This window comes from Leopardus geoffroyi, chromosome D3 (assembly GCF_018350155.1).
Source record: "Leopardus geoffroyi isolate Oge1 chromosome D3, O.geoffroyi_Oge1_pat1.0, whole genome shotgun sequence".
NCBI classification, from domain to species: domain Eukaryota; kingdom Metazoa; phylum Chordata; class Mammalia; order Carnivora; family Felidae; genus Leopardus; species Leopardus geoffroyi.
In genome coordinates, this window is record NC_059339.1 from 3,404,900 (window position 1) to 3,425,571 (window position 20,672).

Consider the following 20,672-nt stretch of genomic DNA (forward strand, 5'->3'; position numbering starts at 1 on the left):
GAAATACTTCTCTCCCTCCGACATCCCTGCATACTAAGTCCCTTTGGCTCATCTCCTTAAAAGCTTCTTCCCTGCCTCCCCCCACCGCCTTTACCCTTTTGATTTATTTACCGGAAGATGCTGGAAACACAGAGGAGCTGTTAAGTGTAGGCGACATGCGTTGATTTGGTTGGGGGGACGTCGGTGGTTAACAAGGATGCCCAGCACACATCCACCCGTCAAATCGGGACAGAGCTCACGAGCCAGGAGCCCCGCATCCCTCTGCCATCTGCTGAGGACACCTCCCCTGCTCCCTGATCCTGTGATCCGGCCTCACTGAAGCACGGGCCATTAACGGAGCTGCACAGCACACAGGGTCTGTCCTCTGCGCCCATTTTTCCTTCTGGGAAGACTACCTCCTTACCTCACCGTGTTTTACTCAAAAAAGAAAAGCATCATCTCTTCGGGTTGATGCCCCGAAGTCTCCGTTATCGGTGCCGGCTCGTGAAACCCACCCAGAGAGGGCAAAGCGGACCCGACACTTACTGCTCCCTTGTCAGTAACTCTGGAGAAACACACAAGGTCCGGATGAACGAGCAGAAAAGGAGATGCCGAGATTCCTAACCGTGCTCCTGTGCCGTGGCGGTCGGGGCAGAGGGCGGCCACCCCGGAGGACAGCCCGCTGGCTGGTCACGGGCTGGCGGGACACACGGTGACAAGCCGAGGCCCACAGAAGTCTAGACACAGGGGGAACTCTCCAGATCTTTCACCGTCACCGTTGGTACATCTTGTGTCACAGAGAGGCCCCCCCGCTCTATGCTCGATTCTCCCACAGGCCAAAGTCCCTCGTCTCCAAAGACCCGACCTGACCTCCAGAACACAGGCTTCTTCTGGTAACTTGACAAACATTGCTGGTTCTTTCCTATTTTGTTTTGCCGAGTGAAGGAAGCCCTTTCCTCCTCTCTCTTCAGACGTTTGTAACTCACAGCAATTTGACAAAGCGTATGACTAAACAAAGACGGAAACATTCGTCTCTTTCTCCCTACCTGATTGCCCCGGAATTCAGAAACTCTTATGAAATAGTCTCATTTTTCCTGATAACATATGTACTCGTATAAGCTCAACGAGAATCTGTTCTCTTTGTAATGCGTGACAATTAGACAAGATCTTAGCTTGGCTTCTTAGCATAAAGACCCTTTAAAGGTCTGATGTTCCTTATTACCAGAGAGTTTAAAGAACTGAGGTTGACTTTAGGGAGCGGGTGAGGCCCTTTGGATCTGACCACAGCTTGTTACTAAAATGTCATTCTGGGGAATATGCACAGAATCAGTATTCTGACCACATTTACATCAATAATCCACATTTAATTAGAGTTTTTTTTGTTTTTTTGTTTTTTTTTTTTTTTACAAACAAATGAGTTTCGCGGTATCTTGGAAATGACTAGAAAAATGGCATTTCAGGAGAAAACTACAGTGTACCGTGATCAGATCCTCACTGTCCGTGGTCTCTCGGGTTTTGTGATCTACCTGTAAATGTCAGAGAAACCACCGCGATGGAACTCGTGGGGACGACCTTCGTGCCCGCCGCTCGACAGGCCGCGAGGTTCACATCATCAAAGGGTCAACCCGCAAACCGGGAAAACCCCTGGGACTGAAACCCCACCCTCTGAAGAGCTTCCAACTCAGATCTAGGCTGCTTATCATCTGCTCGGATTATCCACCTTCGTATTCTTTTATTTCCAAAGAGATGCCTCCTTATTAAATTAGCGATCGCTCCCGGGGCTCAGTCCTGGTTCAGGGGAGAGCCCACGTGCAGCACCACCTCCTGAAATGAAACACGCTCACGGCCATCTCGTCCCAAGCGAGCGTGAGGACAGGCGGCCGCTAACACATCACCTTGCACCTGTGTGAAATCACCAGGAAAATAATGTGGATTGACCTCGACCGGTAGAACTTGAATCTGATTACAACCCATTCGAGTTGCTCAGTTGGCTAAGTCTTGGCTTCTGGGAACCTCTGCTCTGGGAGACTGTTTTACTCTCTGGTCATCCTGTTGACCTCTGTCTCCTCCCCAAGGTCTTAGATGCCCCTCGGCGGTCACTCACACATCAATCCATGTCCATCAGGACCGGACGCCTGAAGGAAGTCAACAGTCCGCCCGCCCGCGTGCATGATGGCGAACGTTGGAGCAGCGAACGTGGGGGTCCTCAGCCTGGACGCCGCACCAGCGGTGATGTGACAGTCACACCAGGCGAGCTGCTCACACTCTGCTGACCCAAAGTGGTGGGGGTGTATTGAAACCACACACAAGCAGAGACCAGCCTTGGAAACTCCCTGAGCCGACAAACCCAGGTGGGTCACACAAGCAAAGCTTTTCAGTGAGATTGTTTGGCAGGACAGGCGAGGCCAACCTGACCTGGGTCATTGCTTGCTTATGCCTCTGGAAACCATAAGCAAGATTTAAACTGTTCCCCCAAATGGAGAGGAGGTAACCAGTAACCCATTTCCTTCCATTTAAGAAAATCCTAATATTGTAACCAACGCCCGTGAAGAAGAAACAGTCCGTGCCTCCAGGCTCTGGGAACTGCTTCCTCCCCTTCCCTTTTCTTTTCTTTAAAAAAAAAAAAACTTTAGGGGCGCCTGGGTGGCGCAGTCAGTTAAGCGTCCGACTTCAGCCAGGTCACGATCTCGCGGTCCGTGAGTTCGAGCCCCGCGTCAGGCTCTGGGCTGACGGCTCAGAGCCTGGAGCCTGTTTCCGATTCTGTGTCTCCCTCTCTCTCTGCCCCTCCCCCGTTCATGCTCTGTCTCTCTCTGTCCCAAAAAAAAATAAACGTTAAAAAAAAAAATTAAAAAAAAAACTTTAAATGTTTATTTATTTTGAGAGAGACGATGCTAGCAGGGGAGGGGCAGAGAGAGAGAGAGGGAGACACAGATCACAAGTGGGGGAGAAACAGAGAGAGAGGGAGACACAGAATCCGAAGCAGGCTCCGGGCTCCGAGCTGTCAGCACAGAGCCCGACGCGGGGCTCGAACCCACGGACTGCGAGATCGTGACCTGAGCCGAAGTCAGATGCTTAACTGACTGAGCTACCCAGGAGCCGATTTCTGTATTTTAAGAGTTCTTTTATTTTGTTTGATTGTTTATTTTTTTTTACATTTATTTATTTTTGAGAGAAAGAGTGAGACAAAGTGAGAGTGGGGGAAGGGCAGAGAGAGAGAGAGACACAGAATTGGAAGCAGGCTCCAGGCTCTGAGCCGTAGCACAGAGCCCAACGCGGGGCTCGAACCCACGGACCGCGAGATCGTGACCTGAGCGAAGTCAGACGCTCGACCGACTGAGCCCCCCCGGTGCCCTTCTGGGAACCGCTTTCTAACACACACCCCACTCAAGCCTCATTCCATGTTTTGGCTGGAGGGCTCCCAGTGTGCAGTGTCCTTCCGGTGTGTTCCCAGTAAACGTTTGCTGACTATGACTTCAGGGGTTCATTGGTTTTACTTCTGGTTTTTGTTTTCCTGAACTTGGGACACAAGGAAGCAAGCCTGTCCCCAGCCGCAGCGGACAATGGGCCACCTCTTTGGCATCTGAAGGTATCAATTTCGTTGCTCAGTGACAAGGCCAAGGGGCAGTGGCCTTCCCTGCTCAGCCCTTTAATGACCTGCAAGGTCCGGACCCACGGAGGTAAAGCGAACATTGATCCCAACACAGGAAGAAACTGTAAACCTCATGTAACATGGGGCTTTGAGGAAGCAGTGGTCGGGAATGAGAGCGTCCCGAGAGCTTCCGGAACATTCAGGCACGTGGGGACGGCAACGGGAATTTTCAGGACCGACGACTCCAACCGTCAATGTATTTTGGAAGTCCCCAGAACAGGGAACAACGCTTCCGCCCGCTATAAGGAATCTTGACATTGATCAAGAAGTCTCCATTAGTCGTGAAGAACGTCCACGGAAAGGAACGTATGTGATACAAGCTTGACATCAGGTATTTGGTTTCGCATGAATTCCATATATGTTTGCTCTGTGGTTCGACATGTGACAAGGGACCAAAGGGCCTTGCCCACTGGATGGACACACTTAGATGTGTCTATGAAACACCCCCGGTTATGCGTGCTTCATTTATGGTGGTGCTCATTCTTTGTCACGTTCTCAGGTAGGTTTTCCAAATAACGTTACGACTAAAGGACACAACGCTTCAACTTTCCACGTCTTTGATCATAAAATTGGGGTTGCCTTTGAATTAAATTCATGAAGTCTCCAGTGAGAAGGAGACTGCTGCTTTTCGCTTATGGAAGAGGGTCTCATTCGTGAAAATGATCTTAGAAAGGAGGCCCAGGCCGGGTTCCAATACAGGGTAGTGGCCCTGTAACGATTCCCAAAAAGTCCTGGATGTCACCAAATACGGCCTTGTCGTCAAAGCCATGGTGAAAGGTGACCGGGGAGAATGACGGGGGATTTCAGAGTCAGGAGAGGCCTTTCAAGGACTCCTCAAGGCCCCAGAATTTCTGAGGAGAAAGGTAACAGTGACGGGCAAGATGGATTTCTTCTGTGGGAGGGAAGGGTGGAGGGCAGCTGGGTGTGGGTTCCCGTGAGCACGCGCCCTGGCGGGGAGGAAGGGGCAGACTCACTGTTCCTGCCGCATCTGTGTGGGTCCCCTCCTGTTCTCTTACTGTATTTCTATCCTTGGAACAGTGTATTTAAACAGGAAAATTATTTTGGAGGCACCCGGGTGGCTCAGTCAGTTGAGCATCAGACTCTTGATTTTGGCTCAGATCAGGACCCCAAGGTTGTGGGTTGGAGCCCCACTTAGGCTCCACACTGACAGCGCAGATCCTGCTTGGGGTTCTCTCTCTCTCTCTCTCTCTCTCTCTCTCTCTCTCCATCCCTCCTCTGCTCACGCAAGCTTGCTTTCTTGCCCTCAAAATAAATAAATAGGGGCGCCTGAGTAGCTCGGTGGGTTAAGCATCCAGCCTCGGCTCAGGTGATGATCTCGCGATTTGTGGGTTTGAACCCTGTGTTGGGCTCTGTGCTGACAGCTCAGAACCTGCTTGGATTCTCTCTCTCTCTCTCTCTCTCTCTCTCTCTCTCTCAAAAAAAAAAAAAAAAAAAACTTAAACACAATTTCTTTAACTGAAATATATTATCTAGAAAGGGAAAGCCTGCCTCTTGCACGGTCTATCCATCGGTCATGGTAGCCACATCCTTCGGGCCTCCCGTCTGGGAGTCATTCCCGCCTCTCCCCCAGGACTCTGGTCTGGGGTTGGAAAGATCGGAAAGGCAGAAACAAGGCTTCCGCACTTCACGGCATTATGCAGCATCCAGCCCTGAACCCCGCCATCACTGCCCTCTGTGCTCCAAAGGGCTTGTCGTTATTAAAAAAAACAACAACCCAAAAACCAAACAACAAAATAGTTTTGCTCTTTAAAGAAAATCACGGTGAAGCAGGAATCAATAGGACGTCGAGAACAGAGCTGGCAGCCATGCAAGGCACGGTGATGTCCTTTTACTGCTGAAACAGAATTCAGCACTTCTGCAAGTTTTGATGGGTGTTCAAACACAACCGCCATACACGCACCTTTTACGTGCCAGGCACTGTTAGAAGCCTTAACGAATAAATACTGGCCCTCGGGGGCCTCCCCTGTAGAACAGGATAGGCTACGATGGCATCTGGTGTAGACATGAGGGGACAGAGGCACAGGGAGCAGGCACAACCCGGGAAGCAGAAGACTTGGGCTCAGAACTGTGCTGGCTCCTCACCACTGGTGCCGTTGGTTCCGTCTTCTGCATCTACGTTCCAAAGCCAGGGCCGCATGTATCTATTTTATTTAGAATGAAACGATCTGGAACCGAGCATGCTAAGGAACTCAGGAAGAACAAAACTCACACCTTCCCTGTATCTTTCCCATCAAAGACGGGAGGAAGCAAACCCTGATCCTCTTATCTCAATATTTGCTATTCTGGCCAGCGGTTGAAAGGTTGACATTGCCGCGAAGTCACCGGTGCCCTGACAGGGAGGTGTGTCCCTCCTCTCACACACAGTCAGCGGGGGTCTGGCTGACCACCGAGGCTGACAGTGGAGACGCACTGGGAATCCCCGCAGGGCAAACTTGGTATCTTGTAAAAGACGTGGGATTTCATAGCCACATTGTAGAGGCCCTCAATCACGTCCACGAACGGGAGGGGAGGGCGGATACAATCAGCCCACTTAAAAATCGAGAGAAAACGATGACAAGGACAATGACAAGACAGCCGCTTTAGAGGAGAATTATCTGAATCCCGGGGGATGAAGACAATGCCTGGAGACACATCTCGAAACCTCTGAGGGCATCTTATGAAAACAAACACAAACACGGCCTTTGAAAATGACCATTCTTCAAGGTAAATGACAAAACTGAAACCAAAAGAAAAATGCGATAAAATGCCACCATTCTATTCTGCAGATACTTTTCCCGAGCAACTCCTTCCAAGTGTGATATTTTTTTTATTCTAAAAAGAACCACAGCGTAGCTGTAAGTGTAACCCAAGACCTTCTTAACTAGAAAGGGGGTGGGGGGAGGGACGCGATTCTTATCATCGTTATCTTTTAAACAAATCGCAATCAAATATTTTCTCATTATTATGAAATCCGGGTCCGCATTTGAAGAGGGTTTGCCGTAAGTGGCTTTTCCCCAGTATGAACAATCCTCAGATAACAGACGCTCCTGTAACCGAACTCAGAATCGTCACACGGAGTCACAGAGAAACGCTGTTACAACCTGAGCCACCTGCTGAGCCAGCAGCGGTGACGGCAGCCAGGTTATTCTGTTGCTTCGACTGACTTTCTGTTCCTTCTTTTTTTAGAAGACGCAACACCTCCATGGGGCGATTTCTCCTTTAATCACCGCTAACCTGGGCTCAGGAACTGAGGCTTCCCCAGCCCCGACTTGGCAGCATTGAACCTCAAGGATTTTTTTTATAAAGGGCGTGTCCTTGCCCTTTTTCCCACGCACGCCCAAAACGGAGCATCAAAAACCCTAGGTCTTTTCTCGGGCCCTGGGACCTTACGGTCTCCGTCACCCAAGTGCTGTCTGCCTATCTACAAAGGAGCTCAAGCGAAAGAAAAATCACATCCTTCTCCTCCAAGTTCGATGGCAACTCAAGGTCAAAGAAGAGCGATTCCTTCCCAATTGTTTCCTTCGGAAGCGGTTTCTGGCCCCCTTCCGCCCGCCCCCTCACCCACGACGTAAGAGGGGCTGCCAAATGCACGTGGGGGGCCGCATGCACGAGAACGTGGCTTCACCGCGAAGCCAGAGGGTCCCCGCAGGGGCCCAAGGGCCCAGGCTGCCGCGGGCCAGGCGGGGCACCTACCTCAGGATGAAGAGGTCCACGGTGGAGTTGTTGGCGACGCTGACGTAGGCAGTGACCACGTCTCCTTGTTTCACGGGCTGGGAGGGCAGCCAGATGGCCACGTTGCTGTCCAGACGCAGCTCGCGGAGCTGGGCGCTGTCCTGGGCCCGGTAGAGGCTGACGCTCCCGATCCTCTGCAGGCGGGGCACGGCCTCCTCCGGCCCGTCCCTCCCCGGCCGGATGGAGTTGCCCTTCCTGGCGTCCCCGCCGCCGGCACAGTCCCCGCGCCCGTCCCCCGGCTGCACGGCATAGTAGAGCTCCACGGGGCTCCCCTCGGGCGGCCCCGGCGCCTTCTTCCTCCCGGCCAGCACGGTGGGGGGCCCGAACCAGCCGGCCAGCAGCTCCAGCTCGGCCACGCACAGCCCCAGGGCCCCCTGCAGCCGGCAGCCGGCCCGCACCTCCCGGGTCTCCCGGAAGGCGAACACCCGCAGGCAGGGCAGCCTCTCGCCCGGGCTCCGCGCCGCCCAGTCCCGGCCCAGCAGATGGAAAAGCACCTGCACCTTGGGGCGGCTCAGGTACACCTTGTCCCGCACGATGTGCGCCCTCAGCTTCCAGTTGAGGCCGAACTTGCTGGCTGGCCCCAGCAGGTTGGAAGGGACCATCAGGTCCAGGGGCACCACCTTCTGCACGGAGAAGGGCCCGTAGCTGGCGTTGAGCGCCGGGGGCCTTGTGGCCTTGTACGTGAAGAAGGACTCGACTCTGGTGCGCAGGCTGGAGTTGTGCAGGGCGTCCTGGCTGGCCTCCTTCAGGAAGAAGGCGGTCTCGGCCCCCAGGATGTGGTAGCTCACGGGCAGGTAGGGCGGCCGCGAGGAGAACCTGTGCACGTCGTCGGTGACCCCGCGGCCCTCGATCACTGCGGGGGCAACGGGAGACAAGAAAAAAAGACAGACAAGGGGTCATTACTGGACTCCTGGGAACACAGCAGGCCCACAAGCAACTCAGAAACGAGGAGGAACATTCCAAAGCCCACGTGGCCAGCGTTTTCACGGTCCTCCCGGGATCAGCCAGTAAAGGACTGTGCCGAGTATATACTGGAGCCTGGAGCTCTAGATTTTTGTTCCCTGGGAACGATTCAGCAGTGACGATTTCCTATGTCCATGTAACAAAAAAGCTGGCAAGATACCTGTGGGTGTAGAGTCAGGATGTTTATTAATGGTCTGCGTGAGTTTAAAACATTTAATGGCAGGGATACGTGAACAGAGAAACAGACCAGTGGAACCGAGGGGTCCATAAAAGAACTCGGGTGCATCTGGAAATTTAGCATGTGATAAAGGCAGTACCCAAATCGTGAGGCGAAAAGAGACCTCTGTTTTTGCTTTTTTAATGTTTATTTATTTTGCGCCGGAGAGAGAGAGAGAGAGAGAACAGGGAGGGGCAGAGTGAGAGAGAGAAAATCCCAAGCAGGCTCCAGGCCGTCTGTGCAGAGCCTGATGCAGGGCTCAAGCTCACAAACTGTGAGATCAAGACCTGAGCTGAAATCAAGAGTCAGATGCTTAACTGACTGAGCCACCCAGGCGCCCCAAAGAGAGACACTTTAAGAAATGGTTCTGGGACAACTGGCTAGCCACCTGAGACAAAAGACAACATTAGATCTCACACCATACCCACGAATAAACTTCATGTAAATCAGTGATCTAGATAAAAGGAAATAAATTTTTTTCAGTACTAAAAGAAAGAAAACAATGGGTGAATTCCTTTATGAGCTGAGTGTAGGGAACACTTTCTAATTATGACTCCAGATCCAAATGCAATTTTCAACAAAGTGATAACCTTGCCCGTGTAAAGGATTGTTTAAATGTTTTGCAGAACAAAAAAGTTCATAAAGTCAAAACAGGGAAAAAAAAAAGGGCAAATGGGGCAATCTTGCAAACTGCTCACTTATGGCATCCTACCCAGCCTGGCAATGGGCTTTGTTTTGCCCACAGTATTTACAAAAAATTTTTTTTAATGTTTATTTATTTTTGAGAGAGAGAGAGACAGACAGGGCACAAGCTGGGGAGGGGCAGAGAGAGAAACACAGAATTGGAAGCAGCTCCAGGCTCCGAGCTGCCAGCACAGAGCCCGACACGGGGCTCGAACCCACGGACCGTGAGATCATGACCTGAGCCAAAGCCGGACGCTTCAGCGACTGAGCTCCCCAGGAGCCCCTTGCCCTCAGTGTTTTAAAGAATCCCTAAGAATGGGAGCCATCTTTAACGGCTGGGAGGCATCTGGGTTTCCAGCTTCCCCTTACACATGGGAGGACCCGGCAACAAGCGGGTGCGACACTCAGCAGGCCACGGGGCTCAGTTAAGTCACCTGCTTGACCTCCAGGTGCATCCGAGTTGGAAAGCCCCGACTGGTGTCTGCAGCCCAGTGAGTCCCCACCGGGGGCGGGAGCTCGGCGCTGAGACAGGAGAGAGCATCTCCCCCGCCTGCCCGCCCTTCTCTGTCCCCCGCAGGCATGGCCGGCAATACAGCCAGCAGGCTCCTTGCTGTTTGAAGGTTCTCCTCTCTAGAGGTGCCCCCTGGCTCGTACTTGCACCGTGGGTGGCTCACGAAAACTCACTACACACACGACTAGGAGGTTCAAGCGCCCAGTGGCTGACTTTGCGAGGCCCCCCGAGGCCCACGGCCTTGCCCTTGTCTTTGAAAACCAGCCCAGCAACGCAGACGCGGCCCCCCTGTTCCTATACTGAGGAAGAGGGGAGTGCTCTCTCCCCGCTGGCCTTCCTCCTGACCGCGGCAGGCACAGCCCATCCAGCACATGGGGCGGCCTGTGCCTCTCAGCTCTGCAGCCCCCCTAATCCTCCCCCGGCAGGGACACCGGCTGGCCAATCAAAGCTGCCCTCGGTGGCACCGAGGCCAAAAGGGCTGGGTTGTCAAGACGGCTTTTCAAAGAGTCGGCGTCCTCTCCTGCTCTTGGCCAGAGACTGTGAGCTGACACCACCAGTAACAAGGGTAACACCCCTCTCTCTCCTCTCTCCCCTCCATTCCAGAACCGGGTTAAATCACCCTCAAAAGGCCCTGCCAGCGTCGGACATCCCAGAAAGAGTTCTGGTTCCGTGTCCTTAAAAGATTCATGGACTATTTAAGCTACTTTGCAATACTTTATAAAACCCGAGCTGAACCGCCGCATCAGATGTTTTATTCTCGGGTGCCCGTCCCTCTCCGAAAACGCCCTGAAGCCCCAAAGCGTGGAGATTTGGAGGCCGATTTGTTTGGGGCAAAGGGGGCTGCAGGCTCTCCGAAGGAGCGGAGCAGGATGCTAAGCCCGTGCGTGCTGCGTGCTCCCCGCCAAAGAAAGCACCACCACGAAGCCTTCTCCTCGTTTTTCACTCTGTCTGCAAGTAGGGATTCCTTTTTTTCCACGTTTTTGTGGATTCTCCATGCCCGACAAAGCCTAAAATAGGACCTTTTGTTTTTTTGTAAATGCTGACTTTGTTTTCTATAAAGTAAAGCTGGAGTGGGCGTGCTGTCTAGCTGTCTTCTCTCTCGGGATTCTCTGTTATTTAAGTAGGTCACTCCTCACCTTTCCGGCGGAGCAAAAAGAGCCTCGCTCTTACCTTCCCGCTAAATGCAGTTCCGAATTTTCCAGTTCATGAGAGATTTGATGTGAGCAAGAAGAGACAGACACTGTGAGGAAGGAAGTGGGTCTAGTACGGTGGTTAAAGGCATGAAGGTTGGCCACAGAGGTGTCAAGGGTTGACCTACTGAACCATCATGGGATCTTGAGCGAGTTCTCACATTCTGGGAGCTTCAGTTTCCATGGATGGATGGACAGATGGATGGATGGATGGATGGATGGATGGATGGATGGACGGACGAACAGGTGGGTGGATGGATGGACAGATGGGTGGATTGATGGATGAGTGGACAGCAATGTGAATGGATGGACGGACAGGCGGGTGGGTGGATGGATGGATGGACGAACAGGTGGGTGGAGGGATGGACAGATGGGTGGATTGATGGATGAGTGGACAGCAATGTGAATGGATGGACAGACAGGTGGGTGGGTGGATGGATGGATGGATGGATGGATGGACGAACAGGTGGGTGGAGGGATGGACAGATGGGTGGATTGATGGATGAGTGGACAGCAATGTGAATGGATGGACGGACAGGTGGATGGATGGATGGATGGATGGATGGATGGACGGACGAACAGGTGGGTGGATGGATGGACAGATGGGTGGATTGATGGATGAGTGGACAGCAATGTGAATGGATGGACGGACAGGTGGGTGGGTGGATGGATGGATGGATGGATGGATGGATGGATGGATGAACAGGTGGGTGGATGGATGGACAGACGGGTGGATTGATGGATGAGTGGACAGCAATGTGAATGGATGGACGGACAGGTGGATGGATGGATGGATGGATGGATGGATGGATGGACGAACAGGTGGGTGGATGGATGGACAGATGGGTGGATTGATGGATGAGTGGACAGCAATGTGAATGGATGGACGGACAGGTGGGTGGGTGGATGGATGGATGGATGGATGGATGGACGAACAGGTGGGTGGATGGATGGACAGATGGGTGGATTGATGGATGAGTGGACAGCAATGTGAATGGATGGACGGACAGGTGGATGGATGGATGGATGGATGGATGGATGGATGGGTGCATAGGAAGTAGACAGATGAGTAGGTAGATAGAGCCAAACATTTGGGACAAAACAGTAGTTGTGTGCAGCAATTAAAAATGGACCCAGTTCTCCTCCTGTATGTATACCTTTTGCATGTGGCCCTGCAGCCCTCCCTTCAAGAAGAAGAGTCTATTGGCCCACTCCTTGCATCTACGTTGCCACGTGACTTACTTCAGCCAACGAATACGGCAGAGAGAATTTTTTAAGAGCAGTGAAAATACTGTATGGTACTGCAACACTAGACACATGTCATTACACATTTGTCGAAACCTACAGAAGGTACAACACCAAGAGTGAACCCTAACGTAAACGAGGGACTCCGGGTACATGGGAACTCTCTGTATCTTCTCCTCAATTTTGCCATCAACCTAAACCTGGTCTAAAAATAGAAAGTCTTCAAAAACAAGAATCTATTGAGCATATGTACGCCGTGATGGCCAGGAACAGCTCCCTGCACACACAATAATTCAAACCGAAGATGGTGTTTCCTAAGCTTCGGACACTCAGATAACACGTTCATGACATCAGCCGTGTAGTTATGCACTACAACTTAATCGATGATTTTATCGATAACTTATTAAAGTAAATACTTAATCAAACATCAGGCAATTAATTCATACATTTGTTTAGATAATCCCAGTGGACCCAATGCTCCCAACTGTTGCCAGTCTATGGCTCTGAGCCTAACACTTGCCCTTTCTTTGTGAAGTGGGGAGGTTATTGAGTGTGAGGTGCTAAAGACACAGGACACCAAAATGAGACTTTCTCCTTGATGGAATTAGAATAATCCAAACAGAACTGAAAAGGGAATCGCTTTCTCATTTGGGAGACTCGGGTGACTTCACACCATGTCCCCGTACCCCCCAAAATCAACCACGGGCGTCCTCCCATGCTGCAACCCTGTCCATCACCCAAACTCATCTCACATTTTGGGGACCCCGACCCAACAGATTAAGGAAGCAGAGGGGACTGCCAGCCTTCCCTCTATCTGTCTCCCGACCCTCGATCTGCCGAGGGCAAGGAAACTATTCCATGGCCACCGTGACCCATTGAGCACAAACGTCCACCCCCGCCTTCTGGTTCACCTGCTCCCACGTCTCCCAGAGAGATAGGATGATTCGGTAATTTGCATTGATCTGAAACAGTAACCCTGGAAAAGTCCGATGCTGGTTCCCTAAGGCCATAGAGAGGGGGACAAGGGAGCAGTTGATGGTGGCACCTTTTTATCTGTCCTCCTGGTTGACAGCACGTTCATTTGCTGTCTCCCTTCCTGTTGATCCATTTTCTTTATCTGTGTTGCCTGTCGGTGTTGGGGATATTGGAACACTCCATCAGGTGTTCATTGGAGAACTCTACGGGAAAGCTGCTGCCAGAAATTGGGTTTTTGAGATTCTAAGATAGCGAACACAGGAGAGGTCCGTGTCACTTGCACCCAGACACAATAACACGGGGGGAAATGACCCTTTCGGCCAACAGGACGCACACCGCCTTCATCACGACGCTCATTTGTGGATGTGTTGACTGGAGAGGATTCTTCGGAGCTGATTCTCTCTGGGCTGGGACATGAAAGTCGGCCAGATGGGAGACAGGACCCCCCCGGGAGGGGGCATGAACAGAGGATCCCAGCAGGAGAGGCTCGGGGCCTCGGCACGTGAGGAGCAGGAAGGCGGTCTAGGGGCATGGGTTGGGGCCGGGGTTTGCTGTGAATGGAGTAAGCAGTGGACTTGCCTCGGGCACTTGGTAAAAATCCTAGGTCCTGCTTTCCTGTTCAGCTGGAGAACGTAAAACATGGCACATGAGCGTTTCAAAGACTCTCCAGACGGGACGGGTTTACGCTGTGTTGGGTTTGCTATTTGATTTTAAAAGCATTGTCTGAGAGACAAAAAGAAGCGGATATGTGCTCATTTTGCCCCGAGGGAAGCAAACACCTAGGAAAGTTAGCGTATTTGAGCTCTAAGAAAAAACATCAGTGGTCTTGTCTGAGGCTGCACAACGGGTTCCCAACGGAGGGTGGTTTTGTCTCCGACAGGCACCTGGTAATGCCTGGGAACGTTCCTGATTCTCTCAACCGGGAGAAGGGGATGCTCCCGGCATCGACGGGCTAGAGGCTAGTGATGTCAACAGGACAGTCCCCTTCCAGAAAGATCCGTCCAGTCCGGGAATGTCAGTCAAGCTGAGGCTGGGAGAGCGTAAACTAACTCGATTCGCACGTGAGGCGTTCAGGGCTTCACCAAAGGCACAAAAGAGACAGAGGAAGGACTCTGGCCAAACCCGCGTCAATCCGGGAGAGGACAGGCACGCTTGTGGCGTAAGGCCGTTCCTGAGGTCAGACCAAACCCAAGGAAGCCCTGCTGCACGATGTGATAGCCCTACCTGTGTGTACACACGGCATATACACCTTAAACCTCCGAGCTCCAGAACCCTCATTTCCACAAGGGGAATCCGCTCACAACCAACTCCCAGAAGGCAAGAAGCAAAATACCCCAGAACACGCTCAACACCTAGAGAGAGTGTTTTGCTCTTATAATTACTATCATTCTTAGCATGATGAGCAGGACCATTATTCCAACCGTGCTGAGAGGTTACAAGGCCACAGAGACGAGAAGAGGCACGATGACCTCTGCGTGAGGCACGCACGGCGGACCCTTCCGTGAGTCCAGGGGGGGCCGCTGGGCCCCAGACGCCGCTGCCTGGGGTCAGACCCCCCGGGACACAGAGCCTACCTGTCCCCATTGCCTGCAGTAAAACCCTGATAGGATTTCCCTTCCAAGCCACCGCTGCTTACTTGAAACACGAGCCGGCGGGAGTATTCTGAGGTTTTCCTCCTCTCCTGGGCTCGTGATTTATTAACATTCTCCAGACACAGAATGTCTCTCTCTGCTAAATGTGGTGCGTTGTTTCTTTTTTCTTGAAACAAAAGGCACCTTGATAAATGGATTATTTTATTTCAGTGCCTCTCCTGAACAAGGCCCCTGAATATCCTTTGCTGAAATTACATAGTGTGTTTTGCAATTTCGGAACAGAGAAGCTCTCCTTCAAACGAGCAGGTACCCCTCTCCCCCTTCTGAGCCCCTGGGGGGACGCCCCCCCTTTCTCGGGGAGAGCTCCATAATCACCCTGACGTGTGACTCCATCGCTCCCCCGGCCCCAGGAGAGCATATGCCTTTCAAAGACGAATTCTCTAAACACTTGGAAACTCTATCAGTGTGAGAATGGTGCCTTGGGTACGCACGCACGGAGGAAAACATTTACTAGGTAGAGCCATAAGTCTAAAAATGCAAGGTTTCAACTGCACGGCACTTATATTTTCCTGAAGTCGAGCGAATAGCGGTGGTCATGTGGCCGCGTGGACCCCAAGTCCACAGGGGGCTCTGGGGCTCCAGCTGTGGCTCTTTCGAAGGAACTGCTCCCCTGAGAGCTGGTGTATTCGTTTCCTGTTGCTGTGGTGATAAATGACACAAACCGAGGAGCTGAGAATGGTGAAAACTATTTGGCCGTTCTGCGGGTCAAAAGTCTAAAATGAGGGGGCGGGCAGGGCCGCGTTCCTCGTGGCGAGGTGCAGAGAGGATCTCTTTCCTTACCTTCTCCGCTGCCGAGAGACGCCCGCGGTCCTTGGTCCCTTCCTCCCTCCTCAAAGTCAGCAGCCTGTGGCTTCTGTCGCCTCTGACCTCCTGCCTCCCTCCCACAGGGACCCTGGTGATGATCGGGCACCCCGGGGTGGCCCAGGAGAATCCCCGCATCTTAAATCCTTAAGCTCATTGCATCTCCAGGGTCCATTCTGCCGTGTAAGGTCCTGGCGATTGGGGCACAGACGTCTTCGGAGGGAGCACCATTCAGCCCAGCGCACATGGCATTCGGGGGACCTTGGAGGCATTTCTGGTTATCCCAAGGATCGGAGGGTGGGTCCCCACGGGCATTTGGACAGCTCTGCCAGATGTCCTACAGGGCATGACACGGCCCCACACGACAGACTCCTGCCCGGCCTGGCACTGACTTCTGGTGGACATCCAGAAGGGTGAGAAACCTACCATAAATACCTGAGCCACCGAGCTATCTCGAACGGCTACAAAAGGCATTGGGGGGGGGGGTGGGCAACAATGTTGTACAATGTGCATTTTCCAGTATTGCAACTAGTGGGGTCGAATTGTACTTCAATTGATGAAACCTTAGTGAAGTATTTATCCTTTTGGAAAATTACATCAGCGATGCCCAATCTGCTTGCGAACGCAAGTTGTCCAAACCTGTCCGCTCCAGTCTGCATCTGTGGCCGACACATCCACGGGGTCTCTAAGCACAGGAGGCATCTGACTGGTTTATCTGGTTCTCCAGGACATGCATGGAGATGCTATTTTACTACTAAGACACCATTACTCCGCTCATGTTTTTCCTGCCTAGCACACGGCCCCATGCTGACGTGATTTAGTTATGTATTTCGATAGGTGACACAATTACGAATTTAATTTCAAGATGGATAAAGGTGGAGGGTTGAGATCAGGGGTTGGGAAACATTTTTTGAAAGGGCCGTAGAATGAATATCTTGGGTTTTGCAGGCCAAGAGGCAAAATCAATACTACACAGGTGCTTATATAGTCATTTATAAACGTGAAAACCATTCTCAGCTACGAGCCACACAAAAACAGGCAGGGGCTGGGTAAAGCCCATGATGCCGTATTTGCCAATCTCTGGTTTAAGACAAACGGGGAATTTCAAACCTGTTCCCAGTAACTTGTTCAGTTACGTACAGGCCTGAGCCGGTGATTCCCAAATAAGGGCAACTTCTGACACCGGGGGCATTTGACAATGTCTGGGGACATCTTTGATCCTCGTGGTCGAGGTGGGGAACGTTACTGCCATCTCGCGGGTGGAGGCCAGAGATACTGCTCAACATCTTCCACACACAGGACAGCCCCACCACAGAGCATCACCTGGCCTCAAAGTGAACCATGCTGAGGTTGGACAGCCATGTCCTGGACCAGTTGGGACCAAGAAGTGATGAGGAGGGCTTTGCTGCGGCTTCTGGGCAAGAAGTGTCCTCCCTTCTGAGAGAATCAGGGAAGCGAATGTCTTTCTCTCCAACAGCAAGTGACGGACCGGATTGTCCCCAGTAACGCGGTCGTCCATCCCGGACCTATGAGCGAGATCGCCAGGGACAGAGTCGGCGATGGCGGGCACAGCACAGGAATGTGGCAAGTGGGCTTTACAACAAAGAGGATCCTGATGAGCGTAACCTGGACCTTCTGGATCTTGCCTCCCTGCCCCCCTACCTGTTGGGTCAACCGAAGGATGTCCATCATGCATCGGTTTTTTTGTTCAGCCAAAAGCTTCTAAAATGATACACTGTGGCTTTGTCCAAATGGAGGGTGTTGGCTTTGCACGCCATAAAAAGACGAGATGGGCCCGCTTTTTCCGTCAAGGTCTAGCGAGTAAATGTTTTAGGCTTTATGGGACTAGTGGCCTCTGTTTGCAACCATTCAGCCCTGCTATTGTATCCTGAAAGCAGCCAGAGACAAATGAAAACTCATGACCGTGTCCCTGTTCCAATAAAACTTTATTGATGGGCACTGAAATCGACATTTCATAGAACTGTCACATGTCAGCCACATTACCGTTTAAAGAAATGTTTTTAGGGCGCCTGGGTGACTCAGTAGGTTAAGCGTCTGACTTTGGCTCAGGTCATGATCTCATGGTTCTTGGGTACAAGCCCCGCGTCGGGCTCTGTGCTGACAGCTCAGAGCCTGGAACCTGCTTTGGATTCTGTGTCTCCCTCTCTCTGTGCCCCTCCCCTGCTCACGCTCTGTCTCTCAAAAATAAATAAACGTTAAAAAATGTTCTTAAACCATGAAAAAAAGTAAACGCATTCTTCTTGGGGACTACAAAATCAGGTAGTGGGAGCTACCATTGGCTGACTTCTGATGGAGCAGAAGCCTTTCTAAGAGTAGTGTTTCAGGCAGATGATGGCTTTCTTGGTGTTTTCTTCGGGGCCCTTTACAATGTGAATTATACACCAGGTTTAGCTCATTGATCCGAAATGTAAACACGGCTTTTACTATGCTTCCAAAACAGCTTGGAAATTGAAGCAAAAAAAAAAAAAAAAAAAAAAAAAATTGATCAAACATCAGAAGGGATTTAGAATTGCATAATATAAGCCTTTATAGCAGAATTTAAATGGCTGCATTTGGTGCTCATATAGCTTATGGTTTGAGAATGTTTCGCTGTGTCTATTCAAGGAGACAGGCATCTATTTATCGCAGATGGTGGTATTATTTATGATGGAACCTTACATTAATCCTGAGAGTTCTAATTATCTCAATTCATGTCAATAAAAGGGAACAGCATCCCCGTTCTTTATGATGGTCTTTTTCCTCAAAAAGAAAGAGCTTATTTTTAATATAGCCTATGTATTTTCTTTCCCACTAATTACAGATAATTAAAAACAAAAAAACCTCTGCTCTATCCCATTGACTCATTCTCATTTTTCCCCACATATGAGTCTCATTTGCCTGCTAGTTACCATCTGTAGTTTTGTTTGGCTACACCAGTATTTAGGATGATTATATTAATGAGAAGTCTTAGGACACAAAGTAGAAAATGCTTTCCTGATGGCGAAGGAAACAAAACAAAAAAAAACAAAAAAAAACAAAAAAAAAGGAAAGAATACACCAGAAGATGAAGGTGTTGTTCTCGTTCGTGACACCGTCTTTAACTTTTCTCCCGTGAAAGAAGATGTTGACACAGAGCTGCCCGAGGAGAATGGAGAATGTATGGTGGAGAATTCTTTAAAAAAAAGCCAAAGGAGAAAAAGAAAAATCCCTACAACGGAAGATGGAATCTTGGCCTCACGAGCCTGCGTTATCGACCCAGGAGGATGAAAACAGCAGCCCCAACGATCAACGCCCGGGTGGCTCATCTCCTACCATCTCACACCGCCACGTACTCCTATAGACCTTCAAGGGCCCGTGCGTTACGTACTCCTGCTACCCCATTTCAGACATAAGGAGACGAGGCCCAGAGAGGTTAAGTGCCTTACCCAAGGTCACACAGCTAGGAATCCCAGACTCAGGATTCGAAGTGAAGCCCTTGTGTGCTCACCTCGACGCTGTCCTGCCTGGAAGACGGAGTTAGGGTGCCAGACCTTGTTAAAGTCACTAAAACATTTAAGTACTTAAAGGAACGGTGGGAGTACTATTCTAAACACTGTGTCGGCCCAGAGATGCAGAATTCCTGCTTGAAAGTCAGGTTCCCGCTGAGGAAAGAGAGGGAGCCCCTGGATCCAGCAGCGCCTGAAGGCGGGGGTCTCTGGAGTTTTCCCTTCGCGGCTTAGAAGCCAGCCTGAGATGGGCTTCCTTTGAACTGATACTCAGCATCCTGTTCTTTATTGATGAGCCCAGTAAGCTCACTCATGTTCTTATTTACCGTTGCAGGGGTAAGACATCAATCTTTGTCCTAACAGAATCTCACACACAGAAAACCGACCGGGGGATAGCATGAGGCGTGCTCGTCATTCAACGAACGTTCCCCGAGAGCCTTCTCGGTGTCCTGTGCCTCCTCGCTTTTGTCGGAAAAGACACTCGCAAGTCGACCACGTGCGTCAGGCTCAGTGGGCTGCAAGCAGAGGACAGGGACGAGCCACAGACGGCGAGAAGGAAGCAGCAGAAGGTGGCCATGGGGAGCGTGAGGCAGAAGGACCGAGCTGGGGATGCTGACAGGGGTCGGGAGCCACGCGTGGGGGGGGGGGGAGGGGAGGGGTCTGCGCGGGGCAGGAGGCGGGGTCCGCGAGGCTTGCTGCCAGTGCTGTTTCTGAACACGGTGACAAGGACCGATGTTCACTCGGTGTCGCTGTCCTCGTGGGATGCCTTCCCTGCCTCCCTCCCCTCCCCCAGCATCCAGCTGGACCTGGGTGCTGGGGGCCATTTCTGTCTGCGATTGTTCCAGAAAGCTGTGCCCTCCCCTTTGGAAACTCACCAACCTAGAGAGCTCTGGACAAGGGAAAGAGGACGGAGCATTTCAAACTTCTCATGTTTATTTTTTTATTTTTAGTTTTGACAGAGAAAGCAAGTATGGGAGAGGGGAGGGGCAGAGGGAGAGAGAGGGAGAGAGAGAGAGAAGCCCAAGCAGACTCTGCACGGCCAGCACAGAGCCCGATGCGGGGCTCGAACTCACGAACTGTGAGATCAGGACCTGAGCCGAGATCAAGAGTCGGGCGCTTCATGGCCCGAGCCACCAGGGGCCCGAGGTCGGAGCTTGTCAGAATGCACTCGGGCGGCCCTGCCCAGACCTCCTCTCTCCCTGGGACCAAGGCCTGACCAGCGGAAGAGGAAAGAATGGCAGAACAGCCCCCCATCCACAACCCCGAGCACAAGGGGGAGACCCAGGGTGCTAGGGGGAGGGGCAGAGACCCGCCCTGGGCCCTGGCCGCCGCGTGCCGGCCGCCTCCCCCCTTGGGGCAGGGGTCAGTGGTGAGAAAGGGCCGGTCACCGCACAAGCACCAGCTGGCCCTGCCGCTTAGGTGAGCACTGTGCCAGCCGCCGCTGGGATTTTCAGTGCTCCTTCCGCTGGCTGGGCTCCTCCTGGTCCCCAGCTGCCGCGGGGCCACTCCCGCCCACGAGCGCAGGTGGGCAGCTCCGAAGGGTCCACTGTGACGCCCCAGATTGGACATGATGTAAATGCCCAGCGAGG

General features: G+C 51.9%; 1 protein-coding gene across 1 annotated transcript in view; it reads right to left on the reverse strand.

Moving 5' to 3' along the window:
• TMEM132C (transmembrane protein 132C) overlaps positions 1–20,672 on the reverse strand; it is a 308,814-nt gene that overhangs the window by 197,039 nt on the left and 91,103 nt on the right. Inside the window, exon 2 of the mRNA XM_045459587.1 lies at positions 7,322–8,213. Within this exon, the coding sequence (XP_045315543.1) occupies positions 7,322–8,213 (892 nt within the window). The remainder of the gene's footprint in view (positions 1–7,321; positions 8,214–20,672) is intronic.